Raw genomic sequence first — 20,980 nt, forward strand, 5'->3', positions numbered from 1 at the left:
CGCAGGGCGGCCACCCCATTCAACCTGGAAAACCTCAAGATGCTGGCATGCTGCCGACAGTTCTCCCCATGCTGGAGAATCTAGACTCTCGTCCTCGCCGGGACATAGTGTGGAGTAGCTGTTTAATTCAGGCAGGCAACCAACCGTCAGGTGCCTCAGCACAACTCCAGCCTCGTGCATGGCTATGGGGAGTTCGGAAAGAATCTTTACCTGATGGAGCATGACGGGGGTCCTCATGTCTGCATCATCTCACTCCAGGTGTTTGCTGTAGGCATAAACTTGGCGAGCTCCGCCTTGTCGGTGAGAATCTTGTAGGCGTCGTGCCGGCTCCATAATCCGTCGGCGTCGAAACTATTGTGTACCCTCAGGGCGAGGGGTCGGTTTAGTCGAGAGGCCAGCGATGACAGAGTTTTGACAAAGGTCCGAGATTTGATCAAGTCGTGCTGGGATTTTCGAAGTTTGATGTATCCTTTGTAGCCTTTGCAGAAAATTCTCCAGAATTCACGTGCTGCCTTGTCTGGTTGGTATGTTCCCTTTGGCTCAAAGATTCGGCCATCCTCTTCTTCATCCGAAGGCAAGTAGGCCGGCTCTTCCATGGACCTGTGAAAATAATCCCAAGCATCGTATATCTCCTGGTAATTACCTGTTGGAAGATGATCCGGTCTAGATTCTAGATCCTCCTCATCGGTAACACTGATGGGCCAATCCACGGTGCGATTCATCCGGCCAAGATGTTCCATCCTGACTATGGCGAACCGCCTGAAACTCTCTGCTAGTTCGATGGGGCGGTATTCGAGTGACACCTGGATGCCCATGACACCACTGGCGATGTATGGGTTCTCAAGGAGAATCTCGGCGCGATCCAGAGATCCTTGTCCGATTTTCAGATTGAGAAATGGGCAGAGGAGTGGTGACGCGAGTGTGTTGAAGAGACGGTTGACTTGACGCGCGTTGTATATTGTGAGAAGCGGCTCACTTGCATTCGACACGGACTGGACTTTGGAGGGCCAGTAGATGATGCTCTTGTCCCTAACCTCAATCTCTTGGTGCTGGAGGAAGCCAAAGATTTGGACAAGGATCTCCATGGGTAAATCAAGAATACGAAGGCGTCTCAAGGTGTCGCGTGAAAGATGCGTAGCTTTCCCCCTCAGGGCCTCGCGGTCACGATCAAGCCGCCAGATTGCATCTCGGCACGCAGCGTCGATCTGTTCTTCCGTTGCGTAGTCTCCATCGCTGTTCCCGTCAAAGTATTCCCACCAACGGTCGTCGTATCCCTCAAGCCTTGCCTTGGTGAGTCTCTGATCTATGTCGTCAATACGACATAATTCGCGGTAAATGGCTTCAAGTGAGCCCAAGGAGTCCGGATCAGGGTACTCCTCGAGCGGAAGTTTGATCTTCCAGATGCGGTGCTCTTCCATGATGGCAAAGTCCAAGGACAGAATAGTTGCGAGTGAGAGATGGGAGTGATGTATGATTGACAACCGTGTGTGCTTACGCGGGCTGACTCGACGGAGATGAAAGCTCCACCTCGGCTGCTGTTGCCTGTTGATTCCTGGTTTATGCAATACCTGTGGAACGGGCATTGACAGCCAAGAATTCATGGGATTTGGTCTCTTTATTTCGGCGTGTGAATGCATCCTCTATACCTCCAAACCTACGTTAGGGGAGGGTCTGGCCAAAGTGAGCGCACTCGGCGCAGTAGAGCTCCTCATCCCATCTCAACCAAAACAGCACTTTCAATTAATTGAGCGAGAGATGGACCCAGAATGCCCTGTATTACTGAGTTGTTGGGCTGCTCGGGGGCCAACCAGCCTGAGGAAACCCAAGCTTCATTTCTAACTCCTACCACAGGCTTATTCTCAAGGCCATCACTAGAGTCCCATAGTCAATCTGATACCAACTCTGTGTAACCCGGCATCATGATTGAGAGTCAATTTGCCCCGACAGACAAGCGGCTGTCTTCACTTAACGAACATGGACTTTGCCTCCCCTCCCTCGATGGCGAAGAGTCAACGTGTCCAGCCGTGCCGTCGGATTTACCGCGGCCTCGATCAAGGACACTTTTCTTTGACGACTTTTCGTGGATTACTTCTTTCCCCGGTCTGGCTAGAGCATCATTTTCCGCCTCATAGTTAAGAACACCGAGACTGTACTTGTGACACACGATTTTTGGAAGCATAGGTTTAGACAGCATTTGGAGGGATATATATATTCATTCTTCTTCGTCCCTAAGAGTTTGACCGACTTAGATAGTCCGCCCTTCACGAGGCGTAAAAGACCTACTATTAGTATCCTTTGTATTTGGTTGGTTGGTATGGTTTTAATACTTGCTACCTACCGGTGAATCGTCTCGAAGTCCAATGACGAGTCCTCTGATCCGGCTGGCCCTGACGCATCTTGCGATAGAAATCGGTGCTACGATATGATGCCATGTTTAATCAGCACCTTTATCCGTACCGCCGAATGAAGAATTCTCACAAACGCCGTGATTTTGACTGCTCATGTCTAGCTCATCCGGTGCACAACTACTGAAAGCCAAGTTGCCAAGGTAAGTAGATCGTGCGGCCGACCAACCAATGGGCAACTGCCATCTCAGTTTTGCACTGCAAATTTAACCCAACCCAAGAGGCGATGGAGGTGATCAACATCAGCAGTCTCAGTCAGGGCCGCCATGTGCGCCACGGCGCCCCGCAGTAAAATGTATCCTCGCGTGCGGAACCTGCGGCCACCGAGCCGGCGGCCTCTCCCGTGGGTCGTTCGCCGGTATGACTCGCTCATTTCCCGGGGGCCGACTTCATCCACCTCCGAAAGTTCTATCATACAAACCCCATCATTCCTCGGGGGCCGACCTCTCCCTTTCCGAGCCCGCTGCATGCTTCTTCCTTGCGTCCATCTCCGCCTCCATATGTCCAACCCGTCCCAGTAAGCCATGGAGCCAGATACGTACGACAAGCCAGAAGCGTCACCGCAACACACCCTTCGACGAGCTGTAAGTCTTGTCCTCTTGGCAGGATCTAGTGCCACATTCATTGCAGCTAATCAATGTACTGTAGTGTGACCCTTGTCGTGCCCGAAAGGTATGCAGTACACGTGATGTGTAGCACCCAAGGCTGACGTTGCGTTGGACTAGATCCGCTGCAATAGAGAGGACCCATGCTCTCGCTGCATCACCACCAAGATTGAGTGCACCCATAGCGACACAGCGCCGAGAGAGAAACGTACGCGGATTCTCTTGACGCCACAGTAGTGCGTCCCTTGCCTTACCACTTCCCTCACGTTTTCTTGACCAGTTTTCTGTGACCTGTGGCACATTATCTCCTGCCGTTGGTCACCAGCATCCTCTGATATACTCGACTTAGTGAGAAAAAGATTGATCGGATCGACGGCCAACTACAGGCAGTCATTGGTCTGTTGCAAGATCTCAAGACGAACCCCCCATCTGGTAATCCTCAAACAACCCATCAGGCGCCAACTGTGCAGTCTTGTGCTCCCAGTCCCGGAAACTACACTACCCCGTCAACATCTGCTGTTATCGAGGGAGACTCCTCGCTATCCGCCCACTGCGCGTTTGCAAATGACTTTGTGCAACAGGCCGCTGGGGCAGAGCCTCTCCGCAGCTCCTCCGCCTTGGGCATGCAGGAGACGTTGGAAGCGCTCTCTCGCGTTGTAGACGCCTTGAAGCAGCCGACTGTCGCCAACGAGATGGCCTATCCTCATGCCCGACCAATCCAGCGTCCCAGCATTGGCGAACGCGAGTTGCCTCCCTTCCAAAATGCTCTCACGGTGATTCGCCTTGCCAAAGGTAGGTGTATCTCGCCCCGACATTCTGCGGCAATGCTATAGGCTCACTTTCCGGGACCAGCTCAGCGCCTCGCAGGGTCAGGCTGGATTTACGAGTTTATCCTTGTGAGGCAGTTTTCGGAAATATGCCTTAACGTCTACTTCTCCGAGGAGTATTCCGAGACAGACTTCATCATCGTCAATGCTGGCCTCCACTCTCTGTTTGGGGACCACAGCGACCAAGTCCCCGTAGAAGAGAAGGGTACTTATCTCGAGTATGCCCATTTATGCCGCGAGAACCTCGAGACGGCTCTTGCCAACCTGCCGCTGCAACTGCCTGCGACAACGGATTTCATCGTCGCGCTTCTCTTTGGTGTAAGTTACCACCTCGCTCTGACCTGAAGATGAACACTGGTAGTAATTAGACCAAAAGGCCTGGCATGCAATCGAACTCTCGAAACCCTCCTTATCATGGACACTGTGCTCCAAGGCATCCGAGCTCTGCCACACTTTGGGCTATCACCGGGCCACTTCGATGCAGACCGATGCACCAGACGAGATACATTTCAAGAAGTTCCTGTTTTGGAGCGTCTACTTTATCGAAAAATGCCTGTCCCTTCGTCTCGGTCGGCCATCAACAATGCCTGACTGGGATATTACCATAAGCCGACCCTCAACAACTGATACCCACCAGCACCCTGTTATGGCTTACTTTGTGTTATGGATCGAGTCCGCACGTTGCCAGGGGAACATCTACGAGCTTCTTTACAGCGCAGACTCCATGAACCAAACCGAGGACGTAAGACGAGCCCGGGTCGAGCTTCTCGTGTCTGACATGGCCAATCTTCAGAAGGCGACACAGGAGACCAATGTAAGCTAGCAGCTGTACCGTGGAATTTATTCGTCTTTCTGAAACTCGATACAGGAAAAATGGATCGAAATTTCAAAGAAGAACTCTGGAGAGGACTTGATGGACTTCTATTACATCTCGGATGATGTTCTACGTCTCTCACTCCTCACTCTGATCTATCGGGCGGCTCCACGAGAATCTGGTACTTCAACAACTTTTAGCCGTTCCTGCTTGGACGCTGCTCGAGCCACCTTGGCAAGACACCAAGACTGCATGGCTGTCGTCAATAAATGCGGTGGTGCCTATTTGTCTACTTACGTTAACTGGTAGGCTCGAATGAATTGCTCACCAGCCTATGTTGAATGCTAACCACTTGCCCATCTAGGACTCTCCTATTCTCCCCCTTTGTCCCCTTTATCGTCTTGTTTTGTCACATAATCGAAGCCCGAGACCAAACTGACCTTGACCGCCTCGGCACATTCGTCGCCTCAATCCAACCAGCTACAGACATATCCGATGCCGCTGCCAAGCTCCATCGCCTCTTCCAAGTCCTCCACAGCGCCGCCCTCCGCTACTTCGAGCTCCACGCTTCCACGCTGGACGATGGTCAGGTGGAGGCCAGTGGTGAGATAAACAGATACCTGACGGCCTTGGGTATACCATCGCCATTAGGACAGGGGCTGCAAAAGGGGTTTGTGCAAAGTATGGGCTCCGACTTTGCTCAGGGAGAGTTGGATATGACCGGAGCGAATCCTGGAGATGGGCGGGGACTGATCAATCCCATGATGCGCATGGGGAACGGAGTAGAGTTGGAGCATTGGTTGCATAGTAATCAGGCCATGTGGGAATTGATGGAGAAGCCTAATTTTCTGCCACCCCATCCAAGTTAGATGATGGCAAGCCAGGATTTCTTGGTTGATCTATCCGTCGTTCTTGGGCACCACTTCACTGTTTATCATGCATTACTTTGATAGGTTACGTATGAAATTACGAAAAGCATAGGAAGAGAACCCGTGAAATGGATGGAGTTGTCAATTTAGCGAGGAAAAAGGTCGGTATCAGCAAAGAACGGTGATCACGGAATTCAGAAAATGGGCGTGGCAACAGACCAAGGACAAGCCTATGGACTGCGGCCGATGACCTTCCTGACACTTCGAGTGGAAAAGTTGTAAGACAACGATAGCCATCCATTGTCTTATTTATTGACTAGTTTTGTTTCCTGAATGCTTTCAGATACCCAACTAGTCATTTCCCAATCCAACCCAGACCCAGCTAACGACGGCGACCACGGCGTCCCTGCTTTCGTCGAGTCGAGTCGGAAGGAGTTGGAGTAACGTCTTCGATGCGGCCGATCTTCATGCCAGCACGGGCAAGGGCACGGAGAGCAGCCTGACCACCAGGACCGGGAGTCATTCTTCCGTTACCTACACGAAGATAGAATTAGCTTATGCATCTAGAGGGGTCGTTCAGGTACGGGGAGAATCATACCGCCAGTCCCTCGAAGCTTGATGTGCAGAGCGTTGATGCCCTTCTCCTTGCATTTGGCAGCAGCGTCCTGGGCAGCCAACATTGCGGCATAGGGGGAAGATTCATCTCGATCAGCCTTGACCTTCATGCCACCCGTGACACGCGCAATCGTCTCACGGCCGCTTGAAAACAAGTGTCAGCCCTAGGGTCTCGGCCTTTGAGAGTCACAGCCCTTTGCTGGGTCTTCGATTTCGGGGACAGAACAAACCTCATGTCGGTGATGTGGACAAAGGTGTCGTTGAAAGAGGCAAAGATGCGGGCAACTCCGAATACAAGCTCTTGAGGTAAGAATTAGATCATGGCAAGACAAACACCACCACTGTTGAGCATACCATTGTTAGCCGGGCCCAAGGACACAGTCTCCTTGGGCTCGGCCGTCTTCTTAGCAGGCACTTTCTTGGAAGACATTCCGTAGAGTCAAGCAACCAAGCTGTGACGTATCACTAGGTGTTAGAATGAGAGACGTCTAGGAAGCCAGATTTGCATCGCTTGTTAATGAATTTATTCAACACGACGCCAAGTCACATGGCAAAGACCGGTGACCTTTGGACTAAGCCCTATCGAACTCGCCGTTATTGGATTGATGAATTCGGCCTCCGAGGGAGTCAGGCCGTAGGCGGGACTGTCGGTGGCCGCGAGTCCCGAGGCCGAACTCTATGCTACGGCCTGATATTGCAAGGTGGATGTCTTTTACCCGGCATGCGACCTTCCGGAGGCCCCATTTTCTTGAACCAGGCGTAAAAGACAGCTCTAATGTCTAAACGATTTCTTGAGGTCTAGAGGAGCCGTCACAGTGAGGATGATGCTGGAACTGTATGTTGGAAATGGTGGTGGCAAGCATGCATCTTGAAGAGGGAGAAGCAAGAAGCGCATGGGGACCATGAAGGGGCTCGCAATGACTCCACCGCTCTTTGTGTCTATGAGAGGGGAACCAGGATTATCAATAATACGTTTGGGTCTTTTGACTTGTTCATTCAACAACCATGAGACCAATTACTTATCTTTCAGATATGAGTCGTCCATTCAGTCAGACTCATGTCACTATCCGTGTCCCAAGCGAACGCAGATGAGTGTTCACCTGGGCACATTGACCAGCCCTCATTGTATATATCTAGGACTTTCTTGCCAGGACTGACGTTGGGTTCAGGACTTCGTGGCTTAGTCAACCCGACATGCACCCCATTCATTTGCCAGCTCATGGTCTGAGAATGACGATCATTTTGCTCCCCCTCATCAACTCCCGGTTTCTCACCTGTCAACGCCAACCTACAAAAGCCCGCCTTTTTGCTTTGCTTCATCATTCTCAATCTGGTGAGTCTACCTCGATCCGTGCCTAGGTAGGGTAAATGAAGCTCGAACTGAGTAAATCAGATCCGAAACTGGAATAGAAATGAGCAATATTCTATCCAACACTGACATTGAGCCCAATGATGCGGCTCCTTCATCAGAACAGCCCAGCTTAGGAGCTCATGCTAGTTCTGATACCCAAGGGTCTGTCAACCAACCGCAGCTATCTCCCGGCGCGCCTCAGCAACCCGAAACGTCTCCTCCATCCAGTGGAGGGCTCAAGTACCTCATTGTCGAAGACAACATGGTAAACAGAAAGGTCATGGAGAAGCTGTTGGGCAAGCTGGGGCTAGAGGGGCAATTCCACATGGCTACAAACGGCCAAGAAGGCATCGACGCCTACAAGAAGAACCCGCAGCAGTGCAGATTGATCTTTATGGACATAGCCATGCCCGTCAAGGGCGGCATGGAGGCGTCCAAGGAGATTCGGGACTACGAGCGTGAACATGACCTTTCTCCTGCTGTCATCTTGGGCATGCATCCGCGGATGGTCGCTGGACAATTTGACAGCCAGTTCGAGAGGTTCAAGAATGAGTTTGGGATGGATGGGGCGATCGAGAAGCCTATTCGTACGGATGCACTCAAGTCTGTTATTGAGAAGTGGCCTGTATGAGTTGACGGCATTCAGACCTCTGAAGAGGCAATCGTTTGAGACTTTTTACATTCGTTGACTGGATCTACTGGTTTGAAATGAATCACAAGCCTTTGAAAAACATCGACAGCTCTAGTCCTTGCGAACTCTTGTCGTATCGCGTTCATCACTCTCACCTGCACCTTTATTGCCACGCCCCGACTTGTATCGGCCGTCACCAACCGACATTTCATCTTTTTCAGTTAGCCTACCACACGCGCCGCGATCTGGATCATCTCAAAAGATGGCTTTTTCCGGCGACACTCGATAGTTTACGCCCACTTGGCCGATCCCGCACTACCCCTGAGCGGTGCTCCTGACTGGAACGCAAAGCATTCTAGCCACCCATACTATAGAACAAAGACTTTGTGGCACCGGGGTCTCCATGTGTGTCTCGGCCCCTGCCGCCCTCGTCGGTTCCTGGATCAGGTCCTTGGCAGGGCGAGGCATCTCGAGGGCTCGGGTGCCGACCACCCACGATACTTTTTGAGAATTATTTGCAAGTTGACGGTTCCTGGATAGCCTTCAGGTCCAGTGGCGCGTGGTTCCTGAGTGGCGACTTCCAGCATGCCACTATCATGATATCCTTGGTGTGTTGGTATGCGTCGAGGAGTTAAAAAGAGGCCAAAAATATATAGAAAGCTGTCATCCGTCATTATTCGCCTCCTCTTCTCTCACCAGCAATTAGTTCTTGAGCATCTCAACACATATAAAACCCCACCAAGAGTCCTCACCGAGGTCCTTAGATCAAGCAATTCTCGAATTTGTCTCAAACCAACATCGCCACCCCACTATGATCTTCTCTCTTCAAGTCCTCACCATCGCCCTCGCGGCCACCGTTGCCGCCCGCCCTGGAGACTGGGACAAGGGAAGAAAGCCCGGCCCCAATCCACCAAGCAGATCTACTACCACCATCGCCACAACCACCACAGCTGCCATCACTACAACTACAAAGCCTCCTCAACCCTCATCACCAGCATCCAAATTCTTCCCCTTCTGGCCTTTCCGGGGCCCCAATAACAACAACAACAACAACAAATGCTGGAGTGACTTCAAAGATTGCCGTCGGAACCCTGACTCTGGGTCTGGAGCATGCGTGTCTACCTACGCCGCTTGCATCGGGACTCAAGCCAGTTCCCGCATGCCAGTCACGTCTGTCACTTCAGCTCCGGGAGGAATGCCTACATTCAATCTACCCCACCCTCTTCTTCCTCCGCTTTCACACCTTGGCAAGCATCATGGCCGCGTGAGGAAGTGTAACGAGGCTTATTGGGCTTGCCGTGCGCAGTCTGGAAGTCAGCAGTCGAACTGCTTTTCGGATCTCTCTACTTGCCTGGCAAACATTGGTAGCTCAGCTACTTCTACTGGCGTGCCTCCCAGCGCTACCGGTTCAGCTACTGCTTCGGCGACTGGCCCCTCGGTGGCCGCTGCTAACCCTACCGGTCAAGACGACGGCGACGACGACGACGATGATGATGATGACTCGTCGCCTTCCAACGCCACTTCTTAAGTGTCTTGACAAGTTTATGCACCCTGCCATGCCTGAGGGTTGATGGGCTTTAAGTAAAGGTTTTGGTTTCACTTTTTTTGCACTCCATCATCTTTGTACAGTACTTCTGTGGCTATTTCACAGTCAATCTGCTGCTTCTAGGCGCTGAAGATGGTGTTTCATCTGGGGAGTATTGTTGGAGTTTGTGTGATTACTTGGACTTGAGGTTTTCTTGCTGTTGGTCATTTTGGTCCTCGGCTGAATTTTGGTGCATCTTGTCATTTTTCGGCTTATTTCGGGTTGTTTTGTATTCTGTAGGTTTCAGGTTGTTAAATACATTTCTAGACCGTATCCCTTGTCACTGTCCCACATGACACATTTTTCTCGATGCTCTGTACGAACATCATTGCAACATAATTCAAGACGAAACTCGAGCATCTGAAAAACTTGAAGTTTCATGAAGTGAACCAATATCCTCTAACAAACCCTTACACAGTCAAGTTGGATCTGCAAACATCAGTTACCCTGCCGCGTGCCCGCTATGAGCAACGAGACTTAAGGACCGCCGGCACGACCCGACTTATCCCAGTATTCGTCTCCCTGCGAGCGGCAGGTACCAATGACACAATAGTATCCACCGCCGCGGTTCTGCTCGTTAGGGGAGAAGAGAATATATGGGCCGCGCGCAGTGTAAGAGCCGCCACACGAGTTTCGTGCAGTCTCACGGACAGTATCTAGGCAAGATTAGATCCAGCCCACACCTATTATCAGTACTTACAAGCTGTGTGAGCGGTGTTGTACCAGATGCACGCCGTTTCTCCCTTTCCAGCATTGCAGGTATAGGAGTTGCCCGTGGTCCAACTTTCCGACACACTGAAGCCTCCCGAGATCCATGGCACGCCGCTGAAATCGGAACTCCATCCAATTGTAAAGGACTTCGATTCCATGCTACCCACCGAGCATGACTCGGCGGTGCCGCAGTTGATGGTTTCCTAATTGATAAGGGCGATCAGCTCAGTTCTAGATACCCCATAACGCCGGGTAGTTATCCCGTGCATGGGCGAGTATGTAAGTAGAGGACTTACCGAGAGTTGTTTATGCAGATAGTTTTGATGCGGGTTGCCTGCAAAATGTTAGACTGCAGCCCAGTAGAAGTCAAAACTACGAATGTACCGTCATCGACCAGGTTAGTGGTGGTGTACCAGGAACAAAACTGTCTCTCGTCATTCTGGTGCGTATCTCGTCTGTGGGCTGAGTGCAACTCATGAGAAATACCGCGGGCCTCGAGAGCACGGAAAGTGGCCTGTGAGTCCCCGTCCTTGAAACAGTCGGTGGAGTTACCCTTGGCACTGTCTGGAGTACCAGGCCACTTCACGCCAGAACACTGAACCAGGGAGTATTTGGCGTTGAACGTCTTGGAGCACGAAGGGCCTCCCGAGAACTCGGGTTTGGAGTGGATTCGGTAGGTTGCATCACCAACGGTAAAGTTTCCATTGCCGTCTTTGTCGACATCCGAGAAGTCGATGGGGATGTCGGCCTCAATGATGCTGCCGCAAGATCCAGCAAGTAGAGTGCCTTTCTTCGGATCAAGGGCGCCCACAGAAGAGTGGCTTGAGTCCTTCTCGAGGCGCCATACAAGCTGGACGTCGATTGCTGCATTTGCAGCTCCAAAAGCTGCAAGGAAGGAAATGAGGCGCATGGCACAGGTATCGAGGAAGAAGACTTGACTTGAGTTGGGCAGAGAGCTCAAGGAAGGAAGATTGAATGTCTGAAGAACGAGAGGGAGAGTGAGGTGCCGACCACCCGAGATTATATATCATAGACGCACAACTAGACACAATTGCCGGCCAATCGGTCGGTCTGTCGTGATGGTATCAAGTTCCTGCCATCTCACAACACCTTTATCCCGCTGCCTGAAATGTATGCACGACCACGATCCCTCATTTAATCCTCCGAATCATCCTTCGTAAGTTATCAAGCGAGCAACAAGGGATGTGATTCGGTAGTTCATACAAGGGTCTTGGCGCTGGGACCTTTGCGGGTGCTGAGGAGATGTTGCACCGACTTCGTCAGTCGATATATGAAACCAGGCTGTATATTAACAGTCCTAAACTGGTAGTATAATGTTACCAGGGGCGTCAGCAAAGGGATGATGACCTCATTCTCACTGTTACAGATAGAAATACAACAGCACTAGGTTTTGATGCTGGCATGTGTTTATTATTGGTTTCTTTCATCTCGTGCCCGACGGAGACGTCATTGGAAATAACAATACAGATAGAAACCACGCCTGATCTAACGCTCTCGATGAAAGACAGAAAGGTCCTCTTCTTGTCTCAGCCGAATGAAGAACAGTATGCCTGATCGCTTTCTAAGATATGGCCTGGCAGCACGAGAGACAGCGAACAAGCTCTGACAACAACGTATTCATCACTGCTAAGAGATGGAAGTAAAAAAAGCTAGGAAGCAGTTAACTGTTGCGAGTCTCCCTACCCGGGCGTCATGGCCTCCGAAGGATCGAACAACATTAGTGGATCTTGTGTGACAGTGGTAGCTTTTACGCGTGATGATGATGACAATTCTGTGCACGGCGAGTTGATGATTCCTGCACGCAACAGCGGTGACGACGTCCTTGAGTAAGGAGAGTCAATAATTCTCGGAGATCATTTTCAGCTTTCCCAATGCAAGGGCCAGTCAATCTCGAGCGTGGCTTGGGGGTAGTTTCAAGTCGGAAGATTGGGAGCGCAACGAATTGCCTCATTAGGCGTGCGTCAGCAGATTGATATTCGACTATCTGATGTTATTGGCTTGCTGTAGTAGAGGCGATTATTTATTGCGTAAATCTAGAAACAATAGAATTAAGGGAAATGAGGGAGGACGCGGAGCTGCCATCAACGATTCCCAAGGAACATGAGTTATCGAATGTGAAGTCTTCACCAGCCCTACCAGGTTCTCACAATGAAAGCGGCGACACAGAGTGGCCACTGAACCAGTATTGCCTGAAAAAAGGCCCTGGATCATTTATGCTTTCTTCATCTTGTCTTAAGATGTTAGATGACTAGGGTGGTGACCCAAGCCTTGTGAATCCCACTGCCTGATCTCACGTCTTGGACAGGTAACGTATGGAGCTTAAGAAAAAAACATGACACACTAGTACAGTGGCATTACTTAGACGCTCGCCTTAAATAAGTCTTATAAAATACTTAATGAAACTTCTTAAATAACGCGTAGAGAATTTATAGAGTACTGATTATTATGATCATATCTTTTCTTAATTCTTTTATGATTTTAGTAGAAATATTATATCATGAAATAGGAGTGTTTCCTAAGTGTTGGAGAGGTGCTTTGCCCTTTTTGGCGTCTCTCTTTCTCTTTTTGAACTGCATGACAACGCGCTCGGTCCATGTGAATAATCCTTGATGAGGTACCTATGCTTTCATGTTTGGATGCTATGTGGTGGAGCGTCCGAGCTGCTGTCGAACGCAGGATAGATTTCGAATCCTTGATGCCTGCTCAGTGTACACATGTTTTGTTCTAGGACCGTAAGCTGACCTTTGCCTTGTTTTAGTGGCTGATGCTTACCTTGTAACAGCCATGGTTGCATGGACGCAGCACGTTTCTTGTCTGGTCACGACTACGACATATCTCTCGGATGGGTTGGGCCGACTGCTTCGATGGTTTTGTCGGCTGGGGCTGACTTGGGAAATGGGGGTGCCTTGGTGGATAGTGATGAAGCTGAGGTTGGGCTGATGAACCCGGAGTTTACGCTGAGGCCGGCTGAGCCATTGATGAAAGGCCGCAGTGCCGATTCGTATGCAGGGTCCTCTGGGCTATGCCGGATGGATCCATAGTGATAGTGATGCGACACGATCAAGAGTCTGAAGAGAATGAGAAACAGAACAAAGTTGGAGGCTTTGCAAGGCGTCTGAACCGGTGTCCGTGGCTGCGTACGAGAACAAGATAGAATGCCCGACTGCCTTCCCTCCCCCATTCCCGATATTAACACCTTCACCTCATCTTTATCTTCACAATACACATGGCAATGCCGTTTTTTTTTTTAATTCTTGTCCGCAATGATGACAAGAAGCCATCAGCCACAACAGCAAAAAACACAGTCATTAATACATGACGGTATCAAAACCCAATACCGTATAACACCGTAACCTAATTATGGCAATACCACTCGACGTGTGAGGCGATGCGAGAGTCCAACGAGTAGGAGGGCGGTCAAATTTGGCGCAAGCACAGCTGAGTCTAATTGGGCATGTTGGGTCCCTCGCATAAAGTTTACCATCAATCCAGTGTTGTCACCCGGTTCGAAGAAAAAGCGAGACGCTCAGATAGGTAAACCCTTTAGCTTATTCTCTCCTGAAGATAATAAGCTGCGTATAATAAGAATAGGCAAAGAAAGTTTAAAGCTTTTCCTTTATTATAATATATCTTTAATTAATTCTTTTGCTCAAGGGGAGCTAGATAATTAACCCTCTTGAATTTCTGGTGCTCATTTATTTCTTGACCCGCATGGTTGCGTAGTTCAAGATTCAGCGCTGCATCAGTCGAAGTTCTGAGACTCAGACGGCAGTGAACTCTGTTCGGCATTTGTCCGTGGGTAGCATTAAAAGTAAGGCAATCCATCCTTAGTAAACAAACAAGCCCTTCTTCATTCTCTTTCTACCCATCTTCATCAGCAATTCTCATCTTCCCTTTTCAAGACCCAATATGGACGGCACATTTCATCGCTTTTCTGACCTCCCTTGGGAGCTTAGGGACATGATCTGGAATTTCGCTCTTCGGCCTGATGCCCCAGGCGTACACATCTTCAAACTTTACAATTCAAAGCTAGACGACAGTGTTGACAAGAACATTCACGTCTCCAACCCCTACGATAGTCAACATTTACGCCTTGCCGCTCCACAAAGCAACAAGTCATCTATTACTCGGAACCGCAACAATCCTTCCACATATCTCATCGACGGAGGCTTATGGACTGCTTTTAAAGAGTCTAGGCTCGTCATGGAGCGCAATTTTAATTGCGACAAGTGGAAATCTTCATCGGAAGACCGCATACGATGGCGCTTTGAGATAATAGAGGCGGGGATGGATATGCCGGAGACAAGCTATTTCGCGTGTCACAATGGAAATTCACACTTCTCTACTGTTTTCCCTCACAAAGACCTCTTTATCCTTCGACCTCAGAACCTGGAGACAATCAACTGGTCCAACTTCGATTGGGACATTGTCCTTGGATCATATATGCGTGACTACGGAGGGCTTCAAAACATCGCTTTGGAATACAACCCAGAATGGGGGTATGATATCCAAGATAAGATCGTTGAAACGGCCATGGACGCTGGCTCGCATTCTTCTGGACTTCACATCTGGATCGTCGACTACACCCTAAGGCGAAGAGATAGTGCGGCTGTTGGGCAGAAACCTACATCCCATGGGGATGAGAATGTAGCTTTCCATTTGAACGGGCGTCGGTTTATCCCGGTTAACACATATCGAGACCGCGAAGAAGGCTGGATCGAGATCGAGAAAGTGAATGGAAATTACGTTGAAAGAGTCTCAGACGGGGTGGGGTTGAGCTCGGTCGATCTTGTCAACCGCGTTGAGGATGAAATCTGGGAACTATGCGAGATGTATGAAGAGCTAAATCCATTAGTGGTATTTATAGGAGTGCTTGCTTGCGACACTACCTATGCTTAAGAAAGGGAATAGAGAAGGATTCATTTATTTACCGAGGGTAACTTACCTTCTTATAATGCCGCTCACTGATTTATGCCAAAGAGAATCTGCTCATGAGGCTTGGTGTTTCGACAACTGGTGCGGAACTGCTTTAAAAATGGAAAGTTTATGAACTGATTGGTACAAGTAGGGGATGTTGTTGTATGGTAAGAATGATGGTTAACATTGTCGGATTGGACTCTGTACTAGACCCCTAATCCTCCAAGGGAAAGTTGCGTAGCGTAGCATTAACCACGTCGTCTGCACCACGGCAAAACATGAGCTTAGGCTCCTTGGCAGAAGCATTTCCTTGCTTCCTCTCGACAATGTAGTCAACGCAAATGGCCACAACCGACTCAAAAAGTTCGGTAAATTCAACGTGGCCGCGCGTACACCATCCAACTATAATACCACTCCATTGCCTTTCCGTCAGTACCTTCCTCAGGTCCTCAAGATTGGCGCCGTTGACATCCAGATCGAAGCCGATGTTCGAGAAGCGGGAGGTGGTCGAAGTAGGGACTTTGGTGGGGTCCCACTGTTGCTCTAGGACCTCGGTGATGCTGTGGCCGACGAGGTGGCGAGCAAGTGAGATGGTGAGAACTGGGGTGGGACTTGAGGATGTCATGATGTGAAGTATTTTCTTGGTAGTGATGACGTTAATGATGATGGTTCTGAGTGAAGGTGGCGTTGTGTATGTCAACCTAGAGGTGTTCGAATTGATACTTCATGCACACTATTCCATATTTTAAGCGTTTTCAGCCTCATCTAAATATAAATAAATAGTATCAAGCTTAGAAATCAAAACGTTATGTTCTATAAACGAATAATTACAAATCCAAGAAACGGTGCTCAAGACACCGAGGTTTCTCAAGATGCCGAGGTTGTGAAAGAACCCGATGGCAATCCGAAGACCCCGATGACAAGATCAACATCCAATTCTACCATGAATTCCACCATAATTTCGCGTGAAACCCATCGTCTCGTCTAAACGTGGGCTCGAAAGTCTTGCTATGCGAAAGTGTCAACGTCATCGATGATGAGGGTTACATCTGCCAGCACCCACACCACACTTCGGGCCACCACCGCCTCGCTGTGCTGTACCGTAACAGACGAACCCGTGCACTCAGTTCTTTAAGCAGCACAGGCGAGGCTGAAAGCACCAGCAATAATACCGCCAACTGCAGGGATCCCACCGAGGACATCCTTCAGAGCCCCTGAAATGACTGCCGGGCAATTAAAGTCGCTCGATCCCTTGCATTCCACGGACAATCTGTAGTCCAGCTGGGCCGTGTTGCTTCCGTCGTCCTTATTGAGGACAACTTGCTGGAAGTTGACACCTTTGGTAACAGGGAGGACCTGAGTCTCGCAGCTGGGCTGCCCCTGGCTGGTGCACAAGGGGTTGTCCTCGATGCTGACTTTGATGCTGCTAACGTCGGCCGTCGCAGTGAGGGACGTCGTAAGGACGTTGATCATGTAGTCTCGTTCATCAAGACTGTCATAATTTCCGCTTCCAGTTACGGACCAAGTGCACTCGAGCTTGTCGCCAAAGTCCTCAAACTGAACAACGAATGGACCATTGTTGACGGTTGTTCCGGAGTCGCAGCCAAACTGGGAGCACACTTGGCGGAGCGCATCGCCAACAATTTTGGCTCCGTCGCCTGTGCTCAGTGGGATCAAGCTACTACCGACGGTGAGTTGAGCCGTCAGGTCTCGCTTGAAGATGTTGGGAATGCTCGCTGCATTTGTAGCCCCGAGAAGGATGGGGAGAATAATGATGTATGAGAGCATGTTGAATGTTTTGAGTGGATAATTGGCGCGCTATCAAAGAAGAGATCGGTTGTTGTGATGAGAGAATGCTGAACTGATGTCGCTGAAATCCCAAGTGCCAGTCGGTCCCATTTTATCTTGCCCAACAGGATTTGAAGGTGGCTATTAGAACCCATGATTTGTATTTTCCAATTAAAAATAGTCACTACATCCGAGGTCATCTGTACGAGCAAGTTGCGGAAGATTGGTTACCCGAGGAGATGCTCAACGACGGCCAGAAGAGAGCCTGGCTCGAATTTGTCAACCAAACAGGCTTTTCCGTGTGAAAGACAACTAACGACACCGTTCCCTATTCTAAGGTCCAAAGCTTACTTCAGCACTAACAGGCTCTACAGCAACGTGGTTCAACTCAGTCGCCCATGATGCCATTGGCCCATCCCTTAGCCTCGGGATCATGAGGAGTCTTCAACTCCAAATCCCCGAGTTCACACGATAATCACATTTCCTCGGAAATACCTTGAACTCGATTTACAAACGACTAACAAAGATCCGGTCCGTGTCAAGGAGTCACCGACGGATCTATTTGCTCCGCCCATTAGCCTTAATATGTCTGCCGTGTGCATGCTAGCTTACGGACAGCAGTCACAGCCCCTAGAAGATCAACTCATCAAGTCCGCTGCCATATGCGATCACTTTGGCCTAAACTAGAAACCCCTCTAACTGTCTTTTATCTCGCGCAGGTCAAACAAACAGACCTGCTTGCCATCCAAGTGGCAATGTCAGATCTATGACCTCCTCTCCACTTCCTTCTTCAAATCCGCATTGAAACTCTCCCAATTGTCCAAGGACTTTTTAGTAGAGCTGCGTCCGGGTGCCATAAGGAACGCTAAAAGGCCGGTAAAATCTTCCTTCTGCCTGAACGTCGTGCCGCCTGGAGTCTTGGAGCTTGGCTGCCATGTGAACTCGTGCTTGCCCGAAAATATGGGCCATAGATTTCCATGCCATTCAAAAGCATCCGTTGAATTTTGCTAGTGTGCATTAGTAATAGTTGCCAGGCATGGTCGAACAGCGTACCAAGAGAGTTGGGGAGAACTTCATGGTCCCTAGGTCAACTTTGAGTTTGTCCTTTGGTTGCAACTCGTCCGGTTTTTTCGATGAGTTGGCTGGCTCAACCTTCCATCCGTTCCATTCTTTATATCTCGCAAAGTCCATGAACTAGCCTACTTAGTATTGTACTGGTCAAGAGTGCTTTGGCTTACCACCGATCTGACAGTCTCAGGCGGTGCCTGGATATCGATCTCAGCGATCATGGTCTGAGTTTGGCCCATTTTGAGACAGTCTAAGATGAGGAAATTTTGCGATTTGCAAAATCTTTGATGCTGGAGTCTGAAGTTGGCCAACACGTTGATATCATGGTGCCTTTATACATAGATGGTCTCATCCCGAGATGTAAGACGGTGGCTTATGCGGACGGAGCATAAATCAAGCCGAAAAACGCCACCGAACTATCTGATTGGCTTACACACGCCATCAAGAGCTGATTGTCCCGCGCCCCTGGCTCTATTCTTAACATCCTGGCTCACATGCACTGTAAGCTGAACAACATCCAGACACCTCGCTGGACGAATAGCATTTTGTTTGAGAGCCGGGTTTATCGGGAGTTGCTGACCAAAGATCCTACTTGGGGGAGGCTAAAGCAAGTTGATCTCAATCTGCGGTAGTACTTGATGCTCTTGGCTGGGATGAGAAATGGGGAGCTGACTGCTTTAACGTTATGCCTCCACGCGTCAGTCTTAAGCCGCCTTTCACCTGTATTTCCCGCTCGATAGCGGCAATCCTATCGCTTACGTGAAGTCTAGAACCTCAAGTTCAGGCTGACAGCGAACGTTACCCCTCCGGCATTGAAACTTGCCTCAAGGCCAAGTTTCGGTCTGGATGCGTCTTCAGCCTTGCATCAAGCCGAAATACCAGAGTTAGACCTCAACTTATCAGGTTAGAACGCTGTCAGTCGCAGGCCTGCCATCAGACGCTCTCCCCTCATGCCCATGATCGCAGTTTCAGACTCTCGTTCCCAACCAATCACATCATATCCGGTATGGTGTAGTGGCTAACATTTCGCGCTCTCATAACCTGAGGGAATAGTACCGCGGAGCCCAGGGTTCGATTCCCTGTACCGGAGTTTCTTTTTTGCTCTTTTGGCAAATTCTCTCGTTCACTCACTCACATTGACAATGGGGGAACAGAACCTACATAGGCACGTACGATATAGAAACTGGCCGGAATTACATATCTCTACGTTCAATGTCTTCTTGTCTCCTTTTCTTTTCCATTTAGGGCCAGGACCATCTCAATCACTTGCGCCAGGCTGTTCCTTCCTACCTCCCTTAAAAAAAACACAGTAGACCCTAAGCCTTATGATGAGAGACCACACAGGAAACAAACAATCATGGAACCGTTTCACGTCATCACCTTCATTACACTCTCTTCTCTCCCGCCTGACAACTTACTCATTTGGACTACAAAATGGGAGGCTCCAAAAGAACACTCACTGAGATACTAGATGCCGATGATATCGACGATATCCCTCTCCTTCGCATCCGTCGTCCCCGTATCGATCCTGATGCTTATCCTCCTGCAGCGCAGCCCTTGAGTCCGTCCCCTCCATCACCGCCGCAGCTGTCGCATTGCAGGCTTGCGACAACGTCTCTCTAACTTTGCGACAGGCCAAGATGAGATCACCGCCCGCGTCAATGAGTTCAATGAACTTCGCCTTAACAGCCTACCTCTCAATCTCATGACACCCGAGTTCAAGCGCTACCTCTTCTGGCACTCGAACTACCGCCTGGAACGCGCGAAACGCGATGGTGCCACCCTCGCCGACATCTCCATTGGCCAAGAATGTCTCCCAACATGGCCTATCCATACGTGGGATCCGCGCGAGGAGTCTCTCCACCACAACATCCAGTCCCGCCTCTTGGCTTACGAAGCCTCCGGCCATGCTAGCATTCTCGTACGGCAAGACATCATTTGGAAGTCGAACAGGAAGCTCGATGAAGCAAGGGCCTTGGGTCACCAATTGGAGGACATTCGCATCAGCGAGGGTCTGCTGCCTGTCTAGGGGACAGCAGCACACCATGTCTCAATGACATTGTACTCTAATAATGACGATGAACGAACAAGTAGCCAGGAGTCCGAAGAGAGCAGCGAAGGTCCCTTCTTTTTCGACAGCCCCGATACCTCAGATGCCTTCGCCCAAAGCGGATCTTCCGTCACTACGAATGCGCTCCCATCTGATCCGCTGGGTCCTGATACTGGTTCCGGCTCCGATACTGACGTGGACACGGACTCCAACGACTCGGACGGTTTCGATGATCAAGTCTCTGTTGACAATTATCTCTCAGATGAACCTTACTACTCGGAATACGACGAAGAGCTCAATGTTCTGCACGGTGCCCAGATCGCCGGTCTCTCTTCTTTTCATTCTCGCATCGATCTCGAGGTTTTTCTAGCCGAGGATGAAGATGAGGTCGAAGACTTGCCAGAGATGCAAATGGCCGTCGACAGAGATTCTTTCGAGCACTATTTTGGGACTGATGGTGCTGTCGGTGTTGAGCTCGATGGCGCTCGGCTCCGCTGCACTGGGGAGCTGTTTGATCCCGATGAGGTCGCGAGCTCGTCTTCATCTGAAGACGAGGACGAAGAAATGGATGTCTTGGTCTATGAATAAGGGAGTAGGCATGATGGACGGAGGGGGCTATAAAGATTGCTTAGAAGTGAGGATGGCGTACTGAATCGTGGGCCAAGACCTTCGCTTGCGTTTCAGAATTGTGTGTTATGATAGCCAGTAGCCAGCGTCTTGTCG

General features: G+C 50.0%; 9 protein-coding genes and 1 non-coding gene across 10 annotated transcripts; 5 read left to right on the forward strand and 5 right to left on the reverse strand.

Moving 5' to 3' along the window:
* Positions 1–233: 233 nt before the first annotated feature.
* On the reverse strand, positions 234–1,418 carry LRP88_12198 (uncharacterized protein; the record flags this gene model as incomplete). Its single annotated transcript, XM_083248593.1, has 1 exon — positions 234–1,418. The coding sequence occupies one exon, from the start codon at positions 1,416–1,418 to the stop codon at positions 234–236; it is 1,185 nt and encodes a 394-aa protein (XP_083096023.1).
* Positions 1,419–2,929: 1,511 nt separating this feature from the next.
* On the forward strand, positions 2,930–5,520 carry LRP88_12199 (fungal specific transcription factor domain-containing protein; the record flags this gene model as incomplete). The annotated part of the gene is made up of 7 exons (XM_083248594.1): positions 2,930–2,989; positions 3,054–3,077; positions 3,370–3,802; positions 3,863–4,155; positions 4,271–4,651; positions 4,706–4,956; positions 5,016–5,520. 7 exons carry the CDS (start codon positions 2,930–2,932, stop codon positions 5,518–5,520), a joined length of 1,947 nt encoding a protein of 648 aa, XP_083096024.1.
* A 382-nt stretch (positions 5,521–5,902) lies between these two features.
* Positions 5,903–6,565, reverse strand: LRP88_12200 (uncharacterized protein; the record flags this gene model as incomplete). Its single annotated transcript, XM_083248595.1, has 4 exons — positions 5,903–6,054; positions 6,119–6,279; positions 6,366–6,435; positions 6,490–6,565. 4 exons carry the CDS (start codon positions 6,563–6,565, stop codon positions 5,903–5,905), a joined length of 459 nt encoding a protein of 152 aa, XP_083096025.1.
* Positions 6,566–7,547: 982 nt separating this feature from the next.
* Positions 7,548–8,117, forward strand: LRP88_12201 (response regulator; the record flags this gene model as incomplete). The annotated part of the gene is made up of 1 exon (XM_083248596.1): positions 7,548–8,117. One exon carries the CDS (start codon positions 7,548–7,550, stop codon positions 8,115–8,117), a length of 570 nt encoding a protein of 189 aa, XP_083096026.1.
* Positions 8,118–8,928: 811 nt separating this feature from the next.
* LRP88_12202 (uncharacterized protein) lies at positions 8,929–9,645 on the forward strand (the record flags this gene model as incomplete). The annotated part of the gene is made up of 1 exon (XM_083248597.1): positions 8,929–9,645. The coding sequence occupies one exon, from the start codon at positions 8,929–8,931 to the stop codon at positions 9,643–9,645; it is 717 nt and encodes a 238-aa protein (XP_083096027.1).
* A 534-nt stretch (positions 9,646–10,179) lies between these two features.
* Positions 10,180–11,323, reverse strand: LRP88_12203 (uncharacterized protein; the record flags this gene model as incomplete). The annotated part of the gene is made up of 4 exons (XM_083248598.1): positions 10,180–10,358; positions 10,499–10,616; positions 10,710–10,747; positions 10,798–11,323. The coding sequence occupies 4 exons, from the start codon at positions 11,321–11,323 to the stop codon at positions 10,180–10,182; spliced, it is 861 nt and encodes a 286-aa protein (XP_083096028.1).
* A 4,242-nt stretch (positions 11,324–15,565) lies between these two features.
* Positions 15,566–15,976, reverse strand: LRP88_12204 (uncharacterized protein; the record flags this gene model as incomplete). Its single annotated transcript, XM_083248599.1, has 1 exon — positions 15,566–15,976. One exon carries the CDS (start codon positions 15,974–15,976, stop codon positions 15,566–15,568), a length of 411 nt encoding a protein of 136 aa, XP_083096029.1.
* Positions 15,977–16,482: 506 nt separating this feature from the next.
* Positions 16,483–17,139, reverse strand: LRP88_12205 (uncharacterized protein; the record flags this gene model as incomplete). The annotated part of the gene is made up of 1 exon (XM_083248600.1): positions 16,483–17,139. One exon carries the CDS (start codon positions 17,137–17,139, stop codon positions 16,483–16,485), a length of 657 nt encoding a protein of 218 aa, XP_083096030.1.
* Positions 17,140–19,207: 2,068 nt separating this feature from the next.
* LRP88_12206 lies at positions 19,208–19,297 on the forward strand. Its single transcript has one exon. It is a non-coding gene; the product is annotated as a tRNA-Glu (tRNA).
* Positions 19,298–19,641: 344 nt separating this feature from the next.
* LRP88_12207 (uncharacterized protein) lies at positions 19,642–20,845 on the forward strand (the record flags this gene model as incomplete). Its single annotated transcript, XM_083248601.1, has 3 exons — positions 19,642–19,768; positions 19,842–20,230; positions 20,306–20,845. The coding sequence occupies 3 exons, from the start codon at positions 19,642–19,644 to the stop codon at positions 20,843–20,845; spliced, it is 1,056 nt and encodes a 351-aa protein (XP_083096031.1).
* Positions 20,846–20,980: the final 135 nt, after the last annotated feature.

This window comes from Fusarium phalaenopsidis (genome assembly GCF_050370095.1).
Source record: "Fusarium phalaenopsidis strain FUZ10S chromosome Unknown contig_32316, whole genome shotgun sequence".
In the NCBI taxonomy this organism is placed as follows: Eukaryota; Fungi; Ascomycota; class Sordariomycetes; order Hypocreales; family Nectriaceae; genus Fusarium; species Fusarium phalaenopsidis.